The sequence below is a fragment of the Syngnathus leptorhynchus genome, chromosome 18 (assembly GCF_054491065.1).
Source record: "Syngnathus leptorhynchus isolate UIUO chromosome 18, UIUO_Slep, whole genome shotgun sequence".
NCBI classification, from domain to species: Eukaryota; Metazoa; Chordata; class Actinopteri; order Syngnathiformes; family Syngnathidae; genus Syngnathus; species Syngnathus leptorhynchus.
In genome coordinates, this window is record NC_141212.1 from 1268852 (window position 1) to 1285854 (window position 17003).

At 48.5% G+C, this 17003-nt stretch overlaps 2 protein-coding genes across 5 annotated transcripts; both read right to left on the minus strand.

The window, feature by feature from the left end:
• Positions 1–44: 44 nt before the first annotated feature.
• Positions 45–13512, minus strand: sgk1 (serum/glucocorticoid regulated kinase 1). Of its 4 annotated transcripts, XM_085938347.1 has the most exons (17): positions 13207–13512; positions 11389–11547; positions 10706–10832; positions 8892–10054; positions 8555–8697; positions 8180–8395; positions 6644–6865; positions 6171–6237; positions 2753–2828; positions 2495–2570; positions 2109–2297; positions 1904–2035; positions 1431–1667; positions 1251–1346; positions 1020–1175; positions 859–948; positions 45–798 (listed from the first exon to the last, which is right to left on the minus strand). In XM_085938347.1, exons 5-17 carry the CDS (start codon positions 8633–8635, stop codon positions 631–633), a joined length of 1806 nt encoding a protein of 601 aa, XP_085794473.1. In that variant the 5' UTR covers positions 8636–8697; positions 8892–10054; positions 10706–10832; positions 11389–11547; positions 13207–13512; the 3' UTR covers positions 45–630. The 4 variants fall into 4 exon arrangements, with proteins under 4 accessions (XP_085794473.1, XP_085794472.1, XP_085794474.1 ...); XM_085938346.1 differs by having other exon boundaries at positions 8555–10832; XM_085938348.1 differs by lacking the exons at positions 6171–6237; positions 6644–6865; positions 8180–8395; ... (3 more) ...; positions 11389–11547; positions 13207–13512 and adding an exon at positions 4373–4521.
• Positions 13513–13658: 146 nt separating this feature from the next.
• On the minus strand, positions 13659–16880 carry aldh8a1 (aldehyde dehydrogenase 8 family, member A1). The gene is made up of 7 exons (XM_085938350.1): positions 16128–16880; positions 15594–15741; positions 15375–15530; positions 15075–15224; positions 14747–15003; positions 14427–14588; positions 13659–14330 (listed from the first exon to the last, which is right to left on the minus strand). The coding sequence occupies exons 1-7, from the start codon at positions 16272–16274 to the stop codon at positions 13878–13880; spliced, it is 1473 nt and encodes a 490-aa protein (XP_085794476.1). The 5' UTR covers positions 16275–16880; the 3' UTR covers positions 13659–13877.
• Positions 16881–17003: the final 123 nt, after the last annotated feature.

Consider the following 17003-nt stretch of genomic DNA (forward strand, 5'->3'; position numbering starts at 1 on the left):
TTGACCAACAGAGGGCGGTGTGGGACCATTAAAAAACACTTGAGTCATCCAAAACATATCTTTTATTGCAAACAACGCTCGTTTTTCTCAATATTACAGACTATACGAGCACATCTTCACACTCACATCTCAACTCACTCCACTGGCAATTTACAAACTTAAATAGCGTTCAACAACATGACGAGCACACTTAGTACGGAAACGTTATTAATTCATGCTCGCTGACCTGAAATGAAATAAAAAAAAAAAACTGGGACCATGACGACACGTTGTTGGCAGCTTAGCAGCAAGTTTCTCACGTTCACCATTTGCAATATTTCGGTGCGCAAAAAAATGATCAGCTGCATTTTTCAAAGTGCTGCAGCGCCCCCTCGTTTTAAGTGCGCCGATCACCCCCCCCGCCCCCCGTCTAAAAGGCACCAAACGGCCACTCTGTAACATTCAGCGAGCTCCTTTCTTCAACCTGTGAATTAAAAAAAAAGGAAAAGAGGAATGATGACGGCGGCTACGTGGCGGAATGTGTGCTCAGCAACTTGGTCGTTTGGTGTTGTCCATTTGTGGAATATTTACACACAGCAGTTTGTTGCAAAGTGACAAGAGTTTCTTTTTTTCTCCCCACCCCCCCCCTCTCTATAGGTAAGAGTCCATGGAAGGTGCGTAGGAGAAGCCCACGAAGGCCTCGGCCGCCTCCGAGATGCTGGCTGTCACCAGCGCGCTGTCGGGCGAGCAGCCGATGGAGTTGGGCACCGGCTCGTCTGTGAACTCCGGGTCAAAGTGCCGCAGGTCGTTGGGGCCCGTCTACAAGAGGACGGACCATTAATCGCTCAGCCGGGGTCAAAATCGATGCCGTTTTCTTACCACGTTGGGGTTGAAGGGTGGCGTGATCTTCTTGCTGTTGAGATCATCCCAGTTGATGGGCGAGAAGAACACGTGGTTCTTGATTTCCATCTGAGGAGATAATAATCCGTCAGTCGTTGAAAGAACGACAAATAGCTTGGCGCGAGTCGAGCGGAACTGACAAAGTCGTCGGCGCAGCCCAGCCGCTTGGTCCTGTCCTTCTGCAGGAGGCCCTCCAGGAGGTGGCGGGCGGCATTGGAGATGTTGGGCTTGAGCTGCAGAGGCTTGGTCAGGATGTTGTCGTACATCTCGGCCGTGTTGCGACTGTAGAAGGGAGGCTGCGGGGGACGCGCCTTGTGTTAGCCGTGTGCTAACGCGGCGAGCGAGAAGGCAAAGCGAGGGCGGAACCTCACCAGGCCGTAGAGCATCTCGTACAGGACGGCTCCTAAGCACCACCAGTCCACCGTGCGGTCGTACGGTTGTTTGTGGAGAACCTCGGGAGCTAAATACTGCCAGCGGACAAAAACCACCAGGTTTGAAAACAAAACAATCGGAGCATAAATGATGATTTTGTACGTCGTGGTGGTGGTTACCTCGGGCGTGCCGCAGAAGGTAGAGGTGGTCCCGTTGGGCTCGATGTTCTCCTTGCAGAGCCCGAAGTCGGTGAGCACGACGTGGCCCTGCGAGTCCAGCAGGATGTTCTCGGGCTTGAGGTCACGGTAGACGATGTTGAGCGAGTGCAGGTAGCCCAGCGCGCTGGCGATCTCGGCGGCGTAAAAGCGGGCGCGGGGCTCCAGGAAGCAGCGTTCGCGCTGCAGGTGGTAGAAGAGCTGGGCGCAAAACAAAATGAAAGAAAGAGCCTTTAAAAATGCTCCTTTAGCATATAAAAATGTCATGAGGTAACATTTTCAAGTTAAAAATGATCTTCTCTTCCCAGAGGGATTTTCCTCATCGCTGCTTGTCCAACAATGGCAGGAAATCAACTCCATTACACACAAGCAGCTAATTGTGGAGAGGCAGCTCGTCTTCCTTCCTGACCTTCGGGGGGGGGGCTCATGTGACTCACCTCTCCTCCGTTGATGTAGTCGAGGACAAAGTAGAGTTTGTCAGCTGTTTGGAAGGAGTAGTGAAGGCCCACCAAGAAAGGATGCTTGACGTTCTTCAGCAGGACGTTCCTCTCTGACATGATGTGCTTCTCCTGAGTGGCGAAAAAAATAAATAATCAATGAACTCCTGCGTCAAATTGGAAGGCGGCCATTTTGTCTTCTTACCTCCTTCTTCTTGAGGATGGCTTTCTTCTGCAGCACCTTGACGGCGTAGAAGCGGTCGTCTTGACGGTGGCGGGCCAACAGCACCTTGCCGAAGCTACCCTTGCCGATCACTTTCAGGAAGTGGAAGTCGTTGGGCTTGGCCGACGGGTTGGACGACGGGCCCAGGTTGATCTGCTGTGTCGGGCTGGCCTGGTTCGAGCGACACGCGTGCGTGACGTTAGCGATGCAGGAATACTGAATGGTAAAAAGCCCTCAAGAGGACAATCGAACTTTTTTGCAGATGAGGTGAAAACCCCAAAATCTTAAAAGCAATGATGCAACAAAGCGTCAGTGCTTTGTGAGCACGTACGTGGAATGTCAAATTTAGTCATTGATCAGAAACTCACAGGTGGAGAGGGGGTGGTGCTCATGAGCTCAGCATCTTGCGGAGGACTCAGGTTCAGGATGGACTGCACCTCGGCACTAAAACACCAATTACAAAATATTAAACCCAAAAAAAAAAAAAAAAACTTCAAAATTCCAGCTTGTATCTGATCCCAAAACAAAAATGATTGAATCAGAAGACACAGCATTTAAATAGTAATTCAAATATTGGACGGCAAGGACAAGGTGAGAAGAAGAAAAAAAAAAAGTCATGTACTGACTGTTTGCAGGTGTAGGCGCTGGTGGCCAGCCTCTGGATGAAGTCGTTGAGTCCCATCCTCCGCTGTTTCATGAAAGCTGAAAGACAATTCAAAGTCACGATCGTCCGTCTGGGCGCAAAACACCAGGCGGCCACCGCCGATCCCAATTCCGTACCGCTGACTAAGGCCACGAGCCCTTTGGACTTGGAATAAGTCATCTCGCTTTGTCCCGTTGCGCTTTTAATCGTCATGTTGGCGACACCAAGGAAAAGAAGACGCTGACTGTCTGTCAGCTTTCAAGTTGGACTCTTTTTCCTTTATGACCAAGGCAAAAGGAGGCGTTTACGGGTAGGCGTGGCTCAAGAGACATCCTCGCTCCCATTGGACGAGCCGTGCCGGGTATGGACCAATCGGGGAATTCGACGCTCGGCGAGCGAGTCCTTCGGCCGCGCCCTCGCTCCCGTGCGCTTACGTCAAATAACAAAAAGTGTTCTTTTCACTGCTTATTTGCACACTTTTTTTTTTTTGCGCAAGAGTTCACGTCCAAACAACGTGTGACGTTAAGAGCACGCCTGACTGTGGAATGTCCACCGAATGTTCAAAGTGGAGGTTTAATACGTAGAGAAACGTCCGTAAATAAAACACGGGGCTCCCTTGCCATGTAAATGCCCTTTTTTTTTTTCTTGTTTCTAATTGAAATGATATTTGAGCGCCAATTGTTAACTTTTGGGCAATGATTGGGCCTCAAATATTTGAAGCGACATTTTATGAAGTATACAAAGGGAGAATTCGGTAATATTTGGTGCAGATACCTACAACTGAAATGATTTTCATAAATTGTTAGTTTTGGGGCTATGATTGTCTTTCGATTGGTTAGTGTCCTACAATATTTAGTGGAGGTATGAATCGGGCAAAGTTTGAATTCCTTACATTCCAGTTTTTTTTTTTGAAAGTGCGCCCATTCGTGTAAACTTTTCGATCCATACATACCCCAAAGTTTTTGTTTGGCAATAACTTGTGAAATAGATTCACAAAATATGAAACTCAGCGAATGATCAATTCTAGCGGCACTGCGACGCAGGTTCACTTGACGCACGCACGCACCCAGCAAAAGGAAAAAAAAAAAGAGAGTCAACGAGAGGGGAGGGGATGCAAAAAAAATAAAAAAGGGGCTGCTAGTGGAAAAGTACAGCGTGAGGGGGGATACACACTCGGGGGGCTTGAACATGGTTTCAAACAGAAAACAACCTCCAGCGCAGTCAAGTGAACATTATGTAAGGCACTTTAAGACACAGTGGCAGATTTGATCAGGGCGGAGGGCCATGTCACTTTCTCAAAAGTGTAAATGGAAAAACTGCTAAGATGCCTCGTGTGGCTTTAGATAGTCGATACGCAAACTAAACGAAGTTGACAGGAAGTAAAAGACACTGCAGTTACATCCCACCCGAATTTTAAATGCCATACTATTGTGGAGTGAATGAAGCCAAAGTAGGTTATTGGCATCAGGCTTACGTAACACCCCCGACCCGGCACATAACGGTGTAAATACGTGCATAAGTTAATCATTGGCGTCTTTTTTTTTTATTTTTCCGTTTGAAGCGTACGTCCACGTTACGTTTCGAAGCGGCGGCTCGTACTCACACGTCAAAGCGGAGGTTGTGTCTTTCATAGAGAGGTTACGGTGCCCCGGGTCGCGCGTGAAGGTGGGCTCCGAGAGGTAATCACACTGGGGCGCATTCCTTAACCGGGAAGGTTTCATCTGACGGATCCCCCCCCCCCCCCCCCTCCTTCTTTCTTCTCTCCCGTCTGGAAGGCGGAGACGTAACGCCTTCTCGTTTGGGACGCTCGGCTTGCACTCAAAATGTGCTGCGTTTAGGCACTCGACGGAAAAGTGGGGATTTTGGGCTTTCAGCGTCGCTGCGTGGGAAAAAAAGCCATTCTAACATAACTTTGGGGAAGGAAAAATAAATAAATAAATCGGTGCCTTGCAAATCCTAACGCTGGTTTAAAAGCCTACTTTGATACCCTGAGCATGCTTTTGTGTGTCACTGATATCTGCATTGAACCTGCGCCAGTTTTTTTTCTCCATTGTGAAATTTGGAGACGGCTCGCGAGCGACGCGGCGAGCCACGCCTCCTCGCCGGGAATGAAATAACAATCCGGATTGCAAAAGAACAGACTGAGTCTGTTCAGACGAGCCGAGGAAACAACGCGTGTCATTGTGACAGCGCTGACCGTGCGCCTTGTTGGCCCTCACAACGACAGCGAGCGAGCTCAAACTGCTGAAAAAACAACACACTGATTGAGTTTTAATAGCGCTCCCACACCACCAGAGGTCAAAGGTTGAATAAGCGCAGTGTTATAAATTAGAATGGGACAAAGGAGGGTTTTTTTTTTTTTTTTCCGATCTCTACAGTAAAAATGTAGACCGGACACACTTTAGACTTTTTTTTGCGGAGCTGCCCTTAAGGCCTCGACAAACACACACGCCCGCCCGCCCACGTCAGAATGATGCACAATGGGCCATGTCGCACCCTTTTGGCTGTCTGGACATGCTCTTTTCCGTTGATGCCACCTACGGCAGAGCAAACGGCGCTACCAATGAGCTTCAGACAAGATGCGGCTCGAGTTAATAGGTCGGCGAGGACCAGTTTGCCGTCCGAGCTCCACACACGGCTTTTTATTTGGAGCCGGTGAATAGAGTGGCTATTTTACGTAACCGGTCGAGCTTCATTCACATTCGTCGGCGCCCTTCCGCTGGGTGGAATGATAGACACAACAGCCACCAGATGGATGGATGGATGGATGAATATGAAAGGCGGGGGGAGAGGGGCCGTGCTGGCGAGTGGGTCGTGACTATGTTTACGCTCCGGCTCTTAATATCCGCCGCCTGGCACGGCCTCGCCGCCCTTCCTGCGCTCTCACGAACGGACCTCCTCGAGTGTGAGTCACTCGGGTTGCCATCCATAATATTGCCACTAGCGCATTACGTAACGCACGCACACACACGTTTTTCTCGCCGAGTACACTTTTGGGAAAACATGGGAGTGGATCTTTTGTTTGCTCCAAAAGCCTTGGGTTTGGATTGTACATTTTGTTTTGTGAGGAGTTCACTGGACGTGACTAAGGTTGGCTGTGACCACTCCCACAGCGGCGCAGACTTCCATCCAGCGCTCATCTGTGTGACGATGCTTAATAAAATGACATCGTGGTGCAGACGGTTTAAATATCTCTGCTATTTTGGGAGCTCAATAAGAGTGAGATGAGGTAAGCCAAGTCCTGTCACATCTTGCTGAGTCGTTTGCAACGAAAACAACAAGGTGGAGAGCCGACAGGCGCAAACGGAAACGAGCGCGTAACAACCAAAAGAAATAAACATTTCCGATGATTTGGCCGCGTGTAAAGGAGACAACGGCTCTTTTATTTGCAGTCCACTTACCGCCGTCGCCGGGGCAACAATAGCCGTCCGTCTCCGTCCACTCGTTGTGGTAGTAAAAGTCCACGGCCTGCGTGTGAACATACAAAAAAATCCAACTTGAAAACATATTTAAAAACAAAAAACAAAAGCATATCAAAGACTTTGCCGCATATGAAGGCGATCAAACTAACTTGTGAGTCAAAAAAGGATCTTGGCTTCTGTCCAGGCGGAGGGAGGCCCCCCTTTTGCACCCTAAATCAGCACTTGGCAAACGACACCTACTGCCCTACTTTCTTTCCCGTTACCTGATGCGCCTGCCTCAATGAAGCTGCGTCGCCGTGGCGACGCTGGCCGGAACCTCTCACCCCAACCCAGACAGCGCTAAGTAACCTAATGAGTGCAGCTTTACCCGTGCTAAATACTTGACGTGTCAAAAACGGACTCGGATTTCGGGAGAGTCGATAGAGAAGCGGTTTGAAAGTTTGCAGGAGTACCTGCGTGCGCTGGCGCGGCTGCCAGTTATCGTCCGGCGCGTAGTCGATGTAGGGCCCGTTGCACACGGTGCACTCCGGCGTGGTGGGGCTGACCACGAAGGTGGGCGGGGCCAGGATGCTGTGAACGCCGTGGATGCCGCCCCCCCAGGACTGGCAACAGCCCACGTCATTGTCGCTCTTGGCCTTGCTGTGTGCACATGTGGGCATCTTCCACCTCCTCACCTGGAAAAACAAATCCATGTTGGCGTTGACACGTGACACCATGGCAATGAAGGCAAGTAATTGGCTGGCTCCAAAATATTGGATTGAATTGCTCAGCAAGCTGTGTAAAGAGTATTGACCCAGTCAACCGTTGGAAAGTTTCGAGAAGGTCACAGTTGTGGGCGCCTTGGAAGTTGTCCCAAGCAAACTTTTGGTGAGGAGCAAACGTGCAGTGTGTGAAGCGCTGCACTTTTTTTTTTTTTTTTTTGCTGCCTCAGGCAGAACATGTTTTCCATGGATAACATGCCAGGATAACATACAAGATAAGAGATGTGTGGCATAAATGGAACACAAATATGATGAAGGCCATCTCCAAGCCGGGCTGAATGACCTCTTTATGGATGACACGATTATATAATGTCAGCCCATATTGAAACGTCCCCCCCCCCCCCGTGGAACCCCGCGACGCGTCAGAGGAGCGCTCTACGTGACACAGATCCTATTTAGCCTCCGCGGGGAGGCTCGGCGGGACGTTTGGCTTGTCTTTGCGTCGTCACGGCAACCCAGTTGAGTGCAAAGCGAGCAAAAGTGCTCACGAGCCCGTCGAGAGATTTGTTCCCCAAATGAAATTTTTCCACCCGGCTGTAGTTGCATCAGAGAGAGAGAGAGGAAAAAAAAAAAAAGTTTAACAATTGCCAGCGCCGTGATGACATCACCAAGGAGCGCAAAGGTCAACGCGGCAGTAAAACGTCTCGCCGGCGAGGCTTGAAATGGAATCGCCGGACCGTCCGCGTGTCCTACTCGGTGAGAGATTTGTCATCCTAAAAAGGAAAATGCACAACTGCCATCGGCATGCTAAACATTCACTCGAATTGATACGCTTGCTTTGCCGCTCCAATAAAAGTGTCCACTCAGCTTCTCTTGTCTCTCTTTATCATTCTCCCTTTTCTTGTTTATATCCTCCATTCACCATCACTCTGTGACCTTTTGGCCCTCCCCCCGCACATTGTTTTTTTTCACAGCGCCATAAAATGCGAGTCACATTTCGAGCGGCCTCGTCGGGTCGCCGAGGGGTCAAGGCCAGAGCGGCCGGCGGCCGATTCTAATGACGGTCGTTTACGCTCCACATTCCTTTGACGTTTATTTTGTTTGGTGATTTTGTAAGCGGCGCTGAGCGAGTATCGCCGATATAACGCAAGAACGGAATGTTAAATAAAGACCTGCATGTTCGCGCATGTTCACGTCGCGTCAATCATTTGAGGAAAAACAACAACACGTGACCGAGATTCGAGAATCCCAACGGCAACATCTCACGTCCTTCGACGTTTGGCTCACCTTGCAGTTTTTGCTCTTGTCGTAAGTCTGCGAGGGCTCGGCGTCGGGACGGTAGCGGTGGGCCGCGCAGCCGCCGTAAGGGGCGCCGGCGTAGTGGCGGCAGCCGTACGAGGTCGAGAGGGGGTGGCGCGGCTCGTCGGCCGGCGGGCGCTTGGCCACACGTTTGCCCTGCGCCTTTTCCACGCTTACTTTGGGATTCTGCATCCATCGGCGCACCTGGGAAACAAAAGCATTGGAACTTCATATATCATAAAAAAATAAAAATAAATACATAACAAAAAAATGTATGGAGAAATATTTGAGAAGATTGCTTATTGATTTATGGGGGGGGGGCGTTTTCAGCAGTGACATCATCTTTGCGTGGCTCCAACTCACCTTCCTCTTGACAAATTGAAAAGCCGAACACTTCTTGAAGGAGAACGCCGCTTTCTCTCCTCCTCCGTTCACCAGCTTCATGGCCGACGCTGGCGCCCCGCTCGCCTCCGTGGAGCCCAGGTTGACGGACGGGGGTGGGGGGGCTGGCGTTAGAAGAAGTCGGGGGGGGATGCGGACAAGAGGGGAAGAAAAGTTTGTTTCTTCTGGTCACTATCTCACAATGACGTCATCTGTGGACGTTCCTCTATGCTAATGAAACTGCAGCTTTTGTTGACATCCGATGCGGTGGCAATGGCAGGGCGAACGTGAGCATCTCTGTCCGGAGCGCCTTTCTTACCTCACGTTTACATCCGGCTCACTTGCAGATGCTGCGCTCCAGCTGGTCGGCTTTTAGCTCCGGCGTGTTCTGTGGCCAGCGGAGTGCCAGCGCGTGATGACGGCCGGCGCGTCCCGCTGCAGTCGCCGCGCTTTATCAATGGAGATGCTCCGCAGTGACGCATCTCTCTTCCTCTCTCTCTCATCAGCACCTTACCCCCCCCTCCCTTTTTATGATTGCCCCGCCCCTTCGCCTCAGCTCGGTCCGCAATTCTCTCAATGGGGGCAACGGCGCGTTTAAAAGCCATTTCTCGCCGTTTGCTCTTGATTCACAACCAACGGCGGCCAAATGTCCGCGGCGTCATAACTATCAATTATCATCCTTTTCATGTTCCGATGCCAAAAGACGCTCGGCTGCGCTTCAGAATTCCAAATGAGGCGGCCATAATTAAATAATAGCACTTCTCGGAGAGAGGCAAAGGGGAGGGTGTACTTTGTATGTCTTACGAGAATGTTTTGCAGCTAAGAATAAAAAAAAAAGTGGGACAATGATGTAACAGTCATTACAGGTGATGACTTCATCATGTGACAAAGGTGCCGTATCTCGGGTTGGACGAACACCTGCTCGCTAAAGATTTGCATCTAATCGTTCAAAACATGTCACGCTGTCAAGTGAGTGCGCAACTTTTGGCCATTTTTTTTGTCCTTTCAGTCTCAGTTGAGCGGGTTCACGGCGCTCGCTCTTTTGCTTTTCAGTTTAAAGCAAGAACCCGATCGGTTGGGAAACATGTGCCGGCCAAAATGTTATTGTCATTTGTTTAGTTTTTTTGTTTTAGTTTTACGTTCACTGCCCAAGCATCTCTCAAATTTGGACTCTCAAGGTAAAGCAAAAAAAAAAGTTTAAATTCCTCAACCGCGTGACGACTCCTATCTCGTCTTTTGATCATCGTATGATGTCTTGAGTGCCTCGTGACGTGGCTCCATTTATCTCAGCCGACTTGACGCACCTGGCCGAGCTCGGAATGCGGAGAGGCCGCGTTCTCGTGGGGACAAACATTACGCAAGCTAAGAATGCGAGTGGTGACTTGATGGCACCACAAAGACGGTAATTATAAAAAAAATTTGTCCCTATGCTGACCTTTTCAGCAATGCGCTCGCTCTTGAACCGGTGATTGACAGGGAACGCTACAAAAGAAGAAAAGGATGCAAAGTGAAGGCGGCTGGATCTTATCTTCTCATCATCTTTTCAGGATGCTCACATCATTTTTTTTGTAACACGAGACACCCTCAAGTGTCCAATTTAATTTTAGGTCACCTTTGTACATTTTTAATTCCAATTTTAACACATTTGATTTGAGTTGCCGTTGCAATTCTTTAGAAAGGGACAATAAGTCCCCTGTCAATGGCATTGTAGCAGCTCAGAGGGAACAATAGCAAGCACCGACTTCACAGGGGCCAACGTTGGCGATGCCGCGGCGATAAGGAAGTCTGCCGCACTATTTACAGACGCCGCAGCACACGCACTTTGTCCCGCGGCATGCCAATCATTTCCCGTTTCTTTGCGGCGTTCCATTCTTTTGTTTGGCTCCAAACGGCCTCAAGCTCCACGTTGAATTTAGCCGACAAGCTAAACAAAGACAACTATTGCATCCACGAGCTTAATGCTAACACATGATGGGGAATGCCATTGACAGACTAGCATATTTTGAAGATTTGAACACAAATGGTGGAGTATCATCTGGTAGACAGACAAAATGGATTTTGATTTTTTTTTTTTGTCAAAGCAATACTTCTGCGGTCATCGAAGCTAACAATGTGGGCACAGTGTGGACTGACCTGCCAGATGTACTTTGTCTGGTGGCTTTTGTCCTTTATTGTCCACTTCCTGCTGGGCGGGCAGCTGCTTCCTGGCGCCACAGCGATGAGCAAGTCGTCGCCCGTTTGAGGGAGGGCGTGGGCGAGACTAAGAGGAGACACCACAGATGAACTTGGGAGAAGAATGACATGTTCCTAAACAATACAGATTGACACTGTATGGCTTTTTAAAAAGTCTAACACACCCTTGATGAAATTGATTAACCCCTAATAAGTGTGTTCTATTTATATTTCCAACAACGATGCGACGGGAATGCCGGCAGACATCGTGAGGGGGAAGCACTTCAAAGTCAGTGCAGGCAAAAAAAAAAAAAAAGATGAAGAGGGAAAAAGAAGAGAGATGGAAGATGAAGGGTGAGAGCAGAAAGAGCATCCCTGATGAGCTCCACTCGCACTCAGCAGGGGGACCTTGGCTTGTTTCTCTAAAATCCATCAGCGTACATGGAGAGAAACTCTACAAAACGAGTATTAGTGTATTTAATCAGGATCTATTGTTTTTATAAGATATAATGATTGTACTGTTGGTGTTCTCCAAGGATCTGTTCTAGTGCCGCAACTTTTTTTTCCCTCTGTGCACGCTGTTGGAACATATTTGCATTCGGCACACAGACATTTTATGCTTAGTGTTCAAATATTGAACATACATGGTGCAGCTTTGATGACTTCCACTGTTGCCGCATGACTCGGCGTTTTATTGGAAGCAAAAGGACTGAAAGGTAAAACGTCGGATTGCTCGTGGTGTCATCATCCTGCTTTCTGACCAATGGTGACCTCCACGCTTGTTGATGAGCATGCTGTTTCTCCTGCACACACACACACACATGCAGTAAAATTGATTGCACGCATCAGCGCGGTCGTAAAAATTCTCGCCACATTCTCATTGGCTGAGGCATTACGGCCCAGCGGCCAATGACGGAGCGAGAAATGGCCTGCTGATAGGCAACCTGGTAAAGACGGCGTGCACACGGAGGACGAGTCTGGCGTATAAAGGAGGCGAGGTCCGTGGACACGCACAAAAAAAAAAAAGGTCCAGAACCAGAAATTCCCATTTTATTTTCCCCAATTTATAATCCTTTCCACTTGACAGGAACTTTGAGCAAAATGTGCACATTCCAAGGTAGTACTGAAAGAAATATTCAGCTACTAAATTCATATTATTAGGGAGGGGCGTTGTGTTAAAAGCTATAAAAGGACTGCAAATATTGCTACATTGTTCTTGAGCGTACGACCAGAACAATGGCGAGATGCTAACGATGCACTGGCGCGCTTCCCGTGTGGTGCCTCGTTGTCTGCGAGTGTCTGCTGTCCGCCGACTATTTCCAGATTCTTCCTGCACATTTGGCCTGAGGTCAAATATGTCTCACTTTCCCTTTTGTCGTATGTGACTCATTAGCAGGATTATGGACCGGTGGTGTTCTTTATATTTTGAACATCACAAATGTCTTGCCGGATGCTGACTCAGCATCCCTGACCTCGGCGCCGAATGTGCAAGTTGAACTGTTAGTGTGATCGTACATTGTGCGGGCCGAGTATTGTAGTGGTCAGGGATTTTTTTTTTTTTTTTTTTTTTAAATACTTCAGGCAGGCTAGCGATAATGCCCCCCCCCCCCCTTTTTGGGACATGATGTGCCAGGCAGGTCAGTGACTCTCTTGTACGTAGAGAGCCGTCTTGTTTGCTCTGCAGAGGGAAGTGGTGTGTCTCAAAGCGGCCAATGGGACGTTGAGGCGTGGGGGGGCTAAGCTGACATCAATGGATGGGAAAACAATCATTGTGACCCTGATAGTGATGATGAAGGACAGTTGAATGAACTTTGCAGAATGTTACCAAGGTAGTTTTCCATGCTAGGCTCATTCACATTCTTTTTCAAGGGGAATTGAATTTTTTTTTAATTTGTTCTCTTAGGTGAATTAGAATTTATTATGAAGCCTAATTTTGACAGTTATAAACTTACATGAAGTTAGAATTTTAAGTAGTTGGTCTATAAATAAAATATTTTTAAAAAATGTAATTTTTACTGGGGGGGCGGAATACTTCTTGGAGTCCTAGAAATGTTTTTTTCTATTTTCCCCGCAGCGGAGGGATTTGGGTGAGCCTTTGATTTTACCGGCTTATTATTTGGACACGTGAATTCCTGCTAGGACCCCCCTAAAAGGATACAAGAGGAGGATTGGGAATGTCAACAAGTCTGCACTCGAGTCACGTGTGACCCCCCCCCCACCCCCGCCATGAATTTTGTTCAATGTTCAGACTTGTCAACAAAACTGGCATGCAGTATGTGGGCCACGAGAAAAGCAGGTGACTTTAGGTCACATCTTTTCACGTTTATTACGATGATGCACGATGCATATTTCGCTCAATAAGCAAAGCGCAATTTAGCCGTGGCTTTTTTTTTTTTTAGGAAGTGCAAATGTGAACACGCGTGACATTATTTCCCGCACGTAGCGAGTTAGCCTTTATTCACCTCTCTCAGGTCAGCGAGTCAAACGGCGCCACGGGGCCAATGAACTTTACTGGACTTGGATCGACGATGCAGTGTAGAAGGGGAACACGTTGACGTGGGAAAAGGGCCAAAGTCTTGCTGCCTGCTTGATTTTGAACATCATAAATGCACAACAGAGAAGCCCGGAGGCCTTTTTTATGTCACAGCAGCGTGAGTTAATCTTGACATTACGTCCGATAAGACATGATGACATAACCTCCCGATCAGATATGGATCAATGAGTTATAACCAAAAGCTAACATGACTATCGTTGGTTATAAAGAAGCTCTGGTTGCTCTACCTAATTTTGTGATGGAGAAACATTTTCTGTATTTCCTCACTTTTGTAAAAGTGTGTGTATTTGATATATTTTTTTAAATCATGTAAAATTTTTCTTTTTTGTTTTTTTAATAAAAAAAAGTCTAATGGCTTACTTTCTTTGGTCAAATTTTGCAGGATTTATTCATGTTAGATATTTTTTTTCATCACAGTTGAAAAACGGACATTTAAATTTGAAAATGTTGTGACTTATAATACCGCAGGCTTTTTTTAAAAACTAAATCAAATTCTTAAAGCAGACAATGTTCAGGTATCGTGACAAAGATGAAGAAAAAGGTTGTTGGCACACCTGCTTTCCTGTCTTACAAGGCCTTTCAGTATTGGATGGTGACGGTCTTGACCTCGGTGAAGAAGTGATAGGAATCCTTGTCGCCTTCTCTGCCGACGCCCGAGCTTTTCATGCCCCCGAAGGGCAGCTTGAGATCGCGAACCAGCCAGCAGTTGGACCAAACCATTCCCGCCTGAAGCCCGGCCGCCATCCGGTGCACCTTGGCCACGTCGCGGGACCAGACGGTGGCCGCCAGACCGTAGCGCACGCCGTTGGCCAGCGCCAGCGCCTGGTCCTCGCCGTCAAACGGGCTCACGCAGGTGACCGGCCCGAAAATCTCCTCCTGCATGACGCGGGAGCCCTGCGGGACGCCCGAGATGACGGTGGCGGCCATGAAGTAGCCGCCGGCATTGCGCTCGGGCAACTGCAGCGGGTCTACGCCTTCGCCGCAGTGCACCGTGGCCCCTTCAGATTTGGCCAGGGCAACAAAGCCTCGTACCTGGACAAGGAATAGTAGGTCAATTTCATACGTGCACAATGTGATGCGCTAAAAATGTTATTTTTCTTATGAATATGCTTGTATTGTCATTTGCACCTTTTCCAAGTGCTCCTTGCTGATGAGCGCTCCATTGCTGCTGCCGGGGTCCGAAGGCACGCCCGTCTTCCACTTCCTGGCGGCGGCCACAAACCTCTCCAAGAACGTCGCGTAAATACCGCGTTCCACAAAAATCCGACTGGTGCACAAGCAGATCTCTCCCTGGGAGCACAATTGGATGAGCAAGTCAATTATTTCTGTCATTTTCAGTCAGTACATTTCTGAGGAAATTGGCACCACGCTTAATAGTAGTGCTTTACTGCCCTCATGTGGTGACTACTGTCCACTACACCCAATTCCAAAAATGCCTCCTCCCTCACCTGATTGGAGAAGCTAGAGCGGACGGTGGTCTCGATGCACCGGTCCAGATCGGCGTCGGCAAAAATAACGGCGGGGTTTTTGCCACCCAGCTCCAGTGACAGCTTCTTACAATAGGGGGCGCTGCGCTCAGTGATAATCCGGGCTGTTGCCGTGGAGCCCGTGAAGGAAATCAGGGGGACGTCGGGTTGGACGACCAGGGCGTTTCCCGCCCGGGACCCCGTCCCGAATACTATGTTGACCACGCCTGGGGGAACACCTAGATGATGGAGCAGGATGCTGTAATTCACGTCTTTTCTGTGGATATCTTCCATGGAGATGTGGTCCTACCAGCCTGCTGCATCAGCTTGCAGAACATCCAGGCGGTCACTGAGGTCATCTCGCTGGGTTTGGCGACCACCGTGTTGCCCGCGGCGATGGCGGGCGCAATCTTCCATGTCAGCAGGTACAAAGGGAGATTCCAAGGGCTGATCAGACCAGCTTACACAAGACGGTAACAAAATCCACAATGGGACATCATAATGTCAATGTATGGTTTAGAATGAATTGCAGGTGTGTGACTTGAACACTAGGTGGCAGTCTAACCATGCAGACAATATTGAAGTAACTCTGGTGGCAAGTACAGCTTACCCACTCCCACTGGGCAGCGCAAGGTGTAGTTGAGGCAGCCCATGTGGTCCATTTGGCTGCAGTCGTTGGTGTGGTGGAGCACCGACGAGGCGAAGAAGCGCAAGTTGTAGGCCGCTCGGGGAATGTCCACGCTCCGTGCAAACGTCAACGTCTTGCCTGGGAAAATGTCAAATGTAGCGCAGGAGGGAAAAATTTTGCTTTAATTCTACCACACCTCACCTTGGTCTTTAGATTCGGCCTGCGCCAGTTCCTCCAGGTGGGCCTCGATCTGGTCGGCCATCTTGTTGAGGACCTGAGCCCTCTGCTCTGGACTGCGAGCGGCCCAGGCCGGGAAGGCCTCCTTGGCCGCAGCCACCGCCGCCTCCACCTGAAGAACACAAGTGTCACTGTGATGCTATGTGCATGTTTTGGAGGAAGTTGAAGAACCAGAAAAAAAAATACAAATGAGATGAGAAAGGTGCAAGATCAGTCTTGGGGCATTTCCACTGAAATTTTGGAGCTTGTGCTCAAGTGAAGGATGCTAAGTCCGACCCAGTTGCAAATTTGAAATGCTGAGCTAAGTTGAGAGTCTTGCAGGCAATGCGTTTAATTATTGACTCACCGGGTGACTCTGCAAAGAGCAAAGGTTTAATGACCACCATATGAAAGCTATTCAACTTTTTTTGGTTCAATTTGGAGCCAACCCAGAAGTCAAATGGAATAATTTTATACGAGTAGAAGAGAATGCTGCACATTAACGGATGAACATTGTACCTCTCGCTCGCCGCTGTCGGGGACTTTGCAGTACACTTTCCCCGTAGACGGGTCGTACGAGTCGATGTGACTCGGACACGGGGTGAACTTTCCTCCGATGAAGTTCTCCAAGACCAAGAAGGTATTTGCCTCCATGCTGCTTTGCATTCCTGATGATCACAAAAAAAAAAGAGACTAAAAATGGAGGAGTCAACCCGTCCGTGTCTATAAAGGATCCCGGTCGGATTACGCTAGCAGCTCTCGAGTTTGCCAGGATGACAAAACGTGCAGGGGAGGCGCGTGTGCGTGTTTGCTGTTTCCATACCTTAGATAGCAGAAAAAAAAAAAGGGCAACTGCAAAGAATGATGGCGTCTACTTCCACACCACGGCAATCTACAGCCCCAATAATAAACGTTGCAAAGGAAGACATTTTCAAACCTGCAAGAAAATTAGGACATTGAAATGCAATTGAAACTTGAGGAGGGAATTGAAAGCATGATATTGAAAAACGTGTGGCAATTATTTTAGGGGGGGGCATCGTGAGGTCACAACTCTGGAAGGAGGCGAGCCTTCTATTTTCATTTACCGTGAAGGGGAAACCTACCACGACTAATTTCAACACAGATCGTGGCCGCAGGTATTTGCAAAGCAGATTATTTGCTCCCTACTTATTGTAAAACAACATTAAAATGAACTAGTTTGGCGTGACATGAAAGGTGTGTTGGCAATGCATTCTAGTTAAGCTGTTACACAACTCCATTTTAATCACCGTTTACTCACTCACCTGTTAAGTTTTTCTCCAACAAATTAAATTAGCATTCATAATTAAATATAAAAGCGTTACTAAAAGTATTTGTCCAACAATTCTCCTCATCGCTATTGAACACTGTCAAACA

What these genes read in the sequence shown, in the direction of transcription:
- sgk1 (XM_085938347.1), bottom strand. Translation starts at nt 8,635, where the DNA reads ATGAAGCTGGTGAACGGAGGAGGAGAGAAAGCGGCGTTCTCCTTCAAG. An exon ending in AGCGCCTACACCTGCAAACA is followed by an intron (nt 2,571 to 2,752) that starts GTCAGTACATGA and finishes TTGGTGTTTTAG; the next exon opens with TGCCGAGGTGCAGTCCATCC. An exon ending in ACGAGATGCTCTACGGCCTG is followed by an intron (nt 1,176 to 1,250) that starts GTGAGGTTCCGC and finishes CGTCCCCCGCAG; the next exon opens with CCTCCCTTCTACAGTCGCAA.
- aldh8a1 (XM_085938350.1), bottom strand. Translation starts at nt 16,274, where the DNA reads ATGCAAAGCAGCATGGAGGCAAATACCTTCTTGGTCTTGGAGAACTTC. An exon ending in CCGACAGCGGCGAGCGAGAG is followed by an intron (nt 15,742 to 16,127) that starts GTACAATGTTCA and finishes TGTGTTCTTCAG; the next exon opens with GTGGAGGCGGCGGTGGCTGC. An exon ending in CAAGCTGATGCAGCAGGCTG is followed by an intron (nt 15,004 to 15,074) that starts GTAGGACCACAT and finishes TCCATCATCTAG; the next exon opens with GTGTTCCCCCAGGCGTGGTC.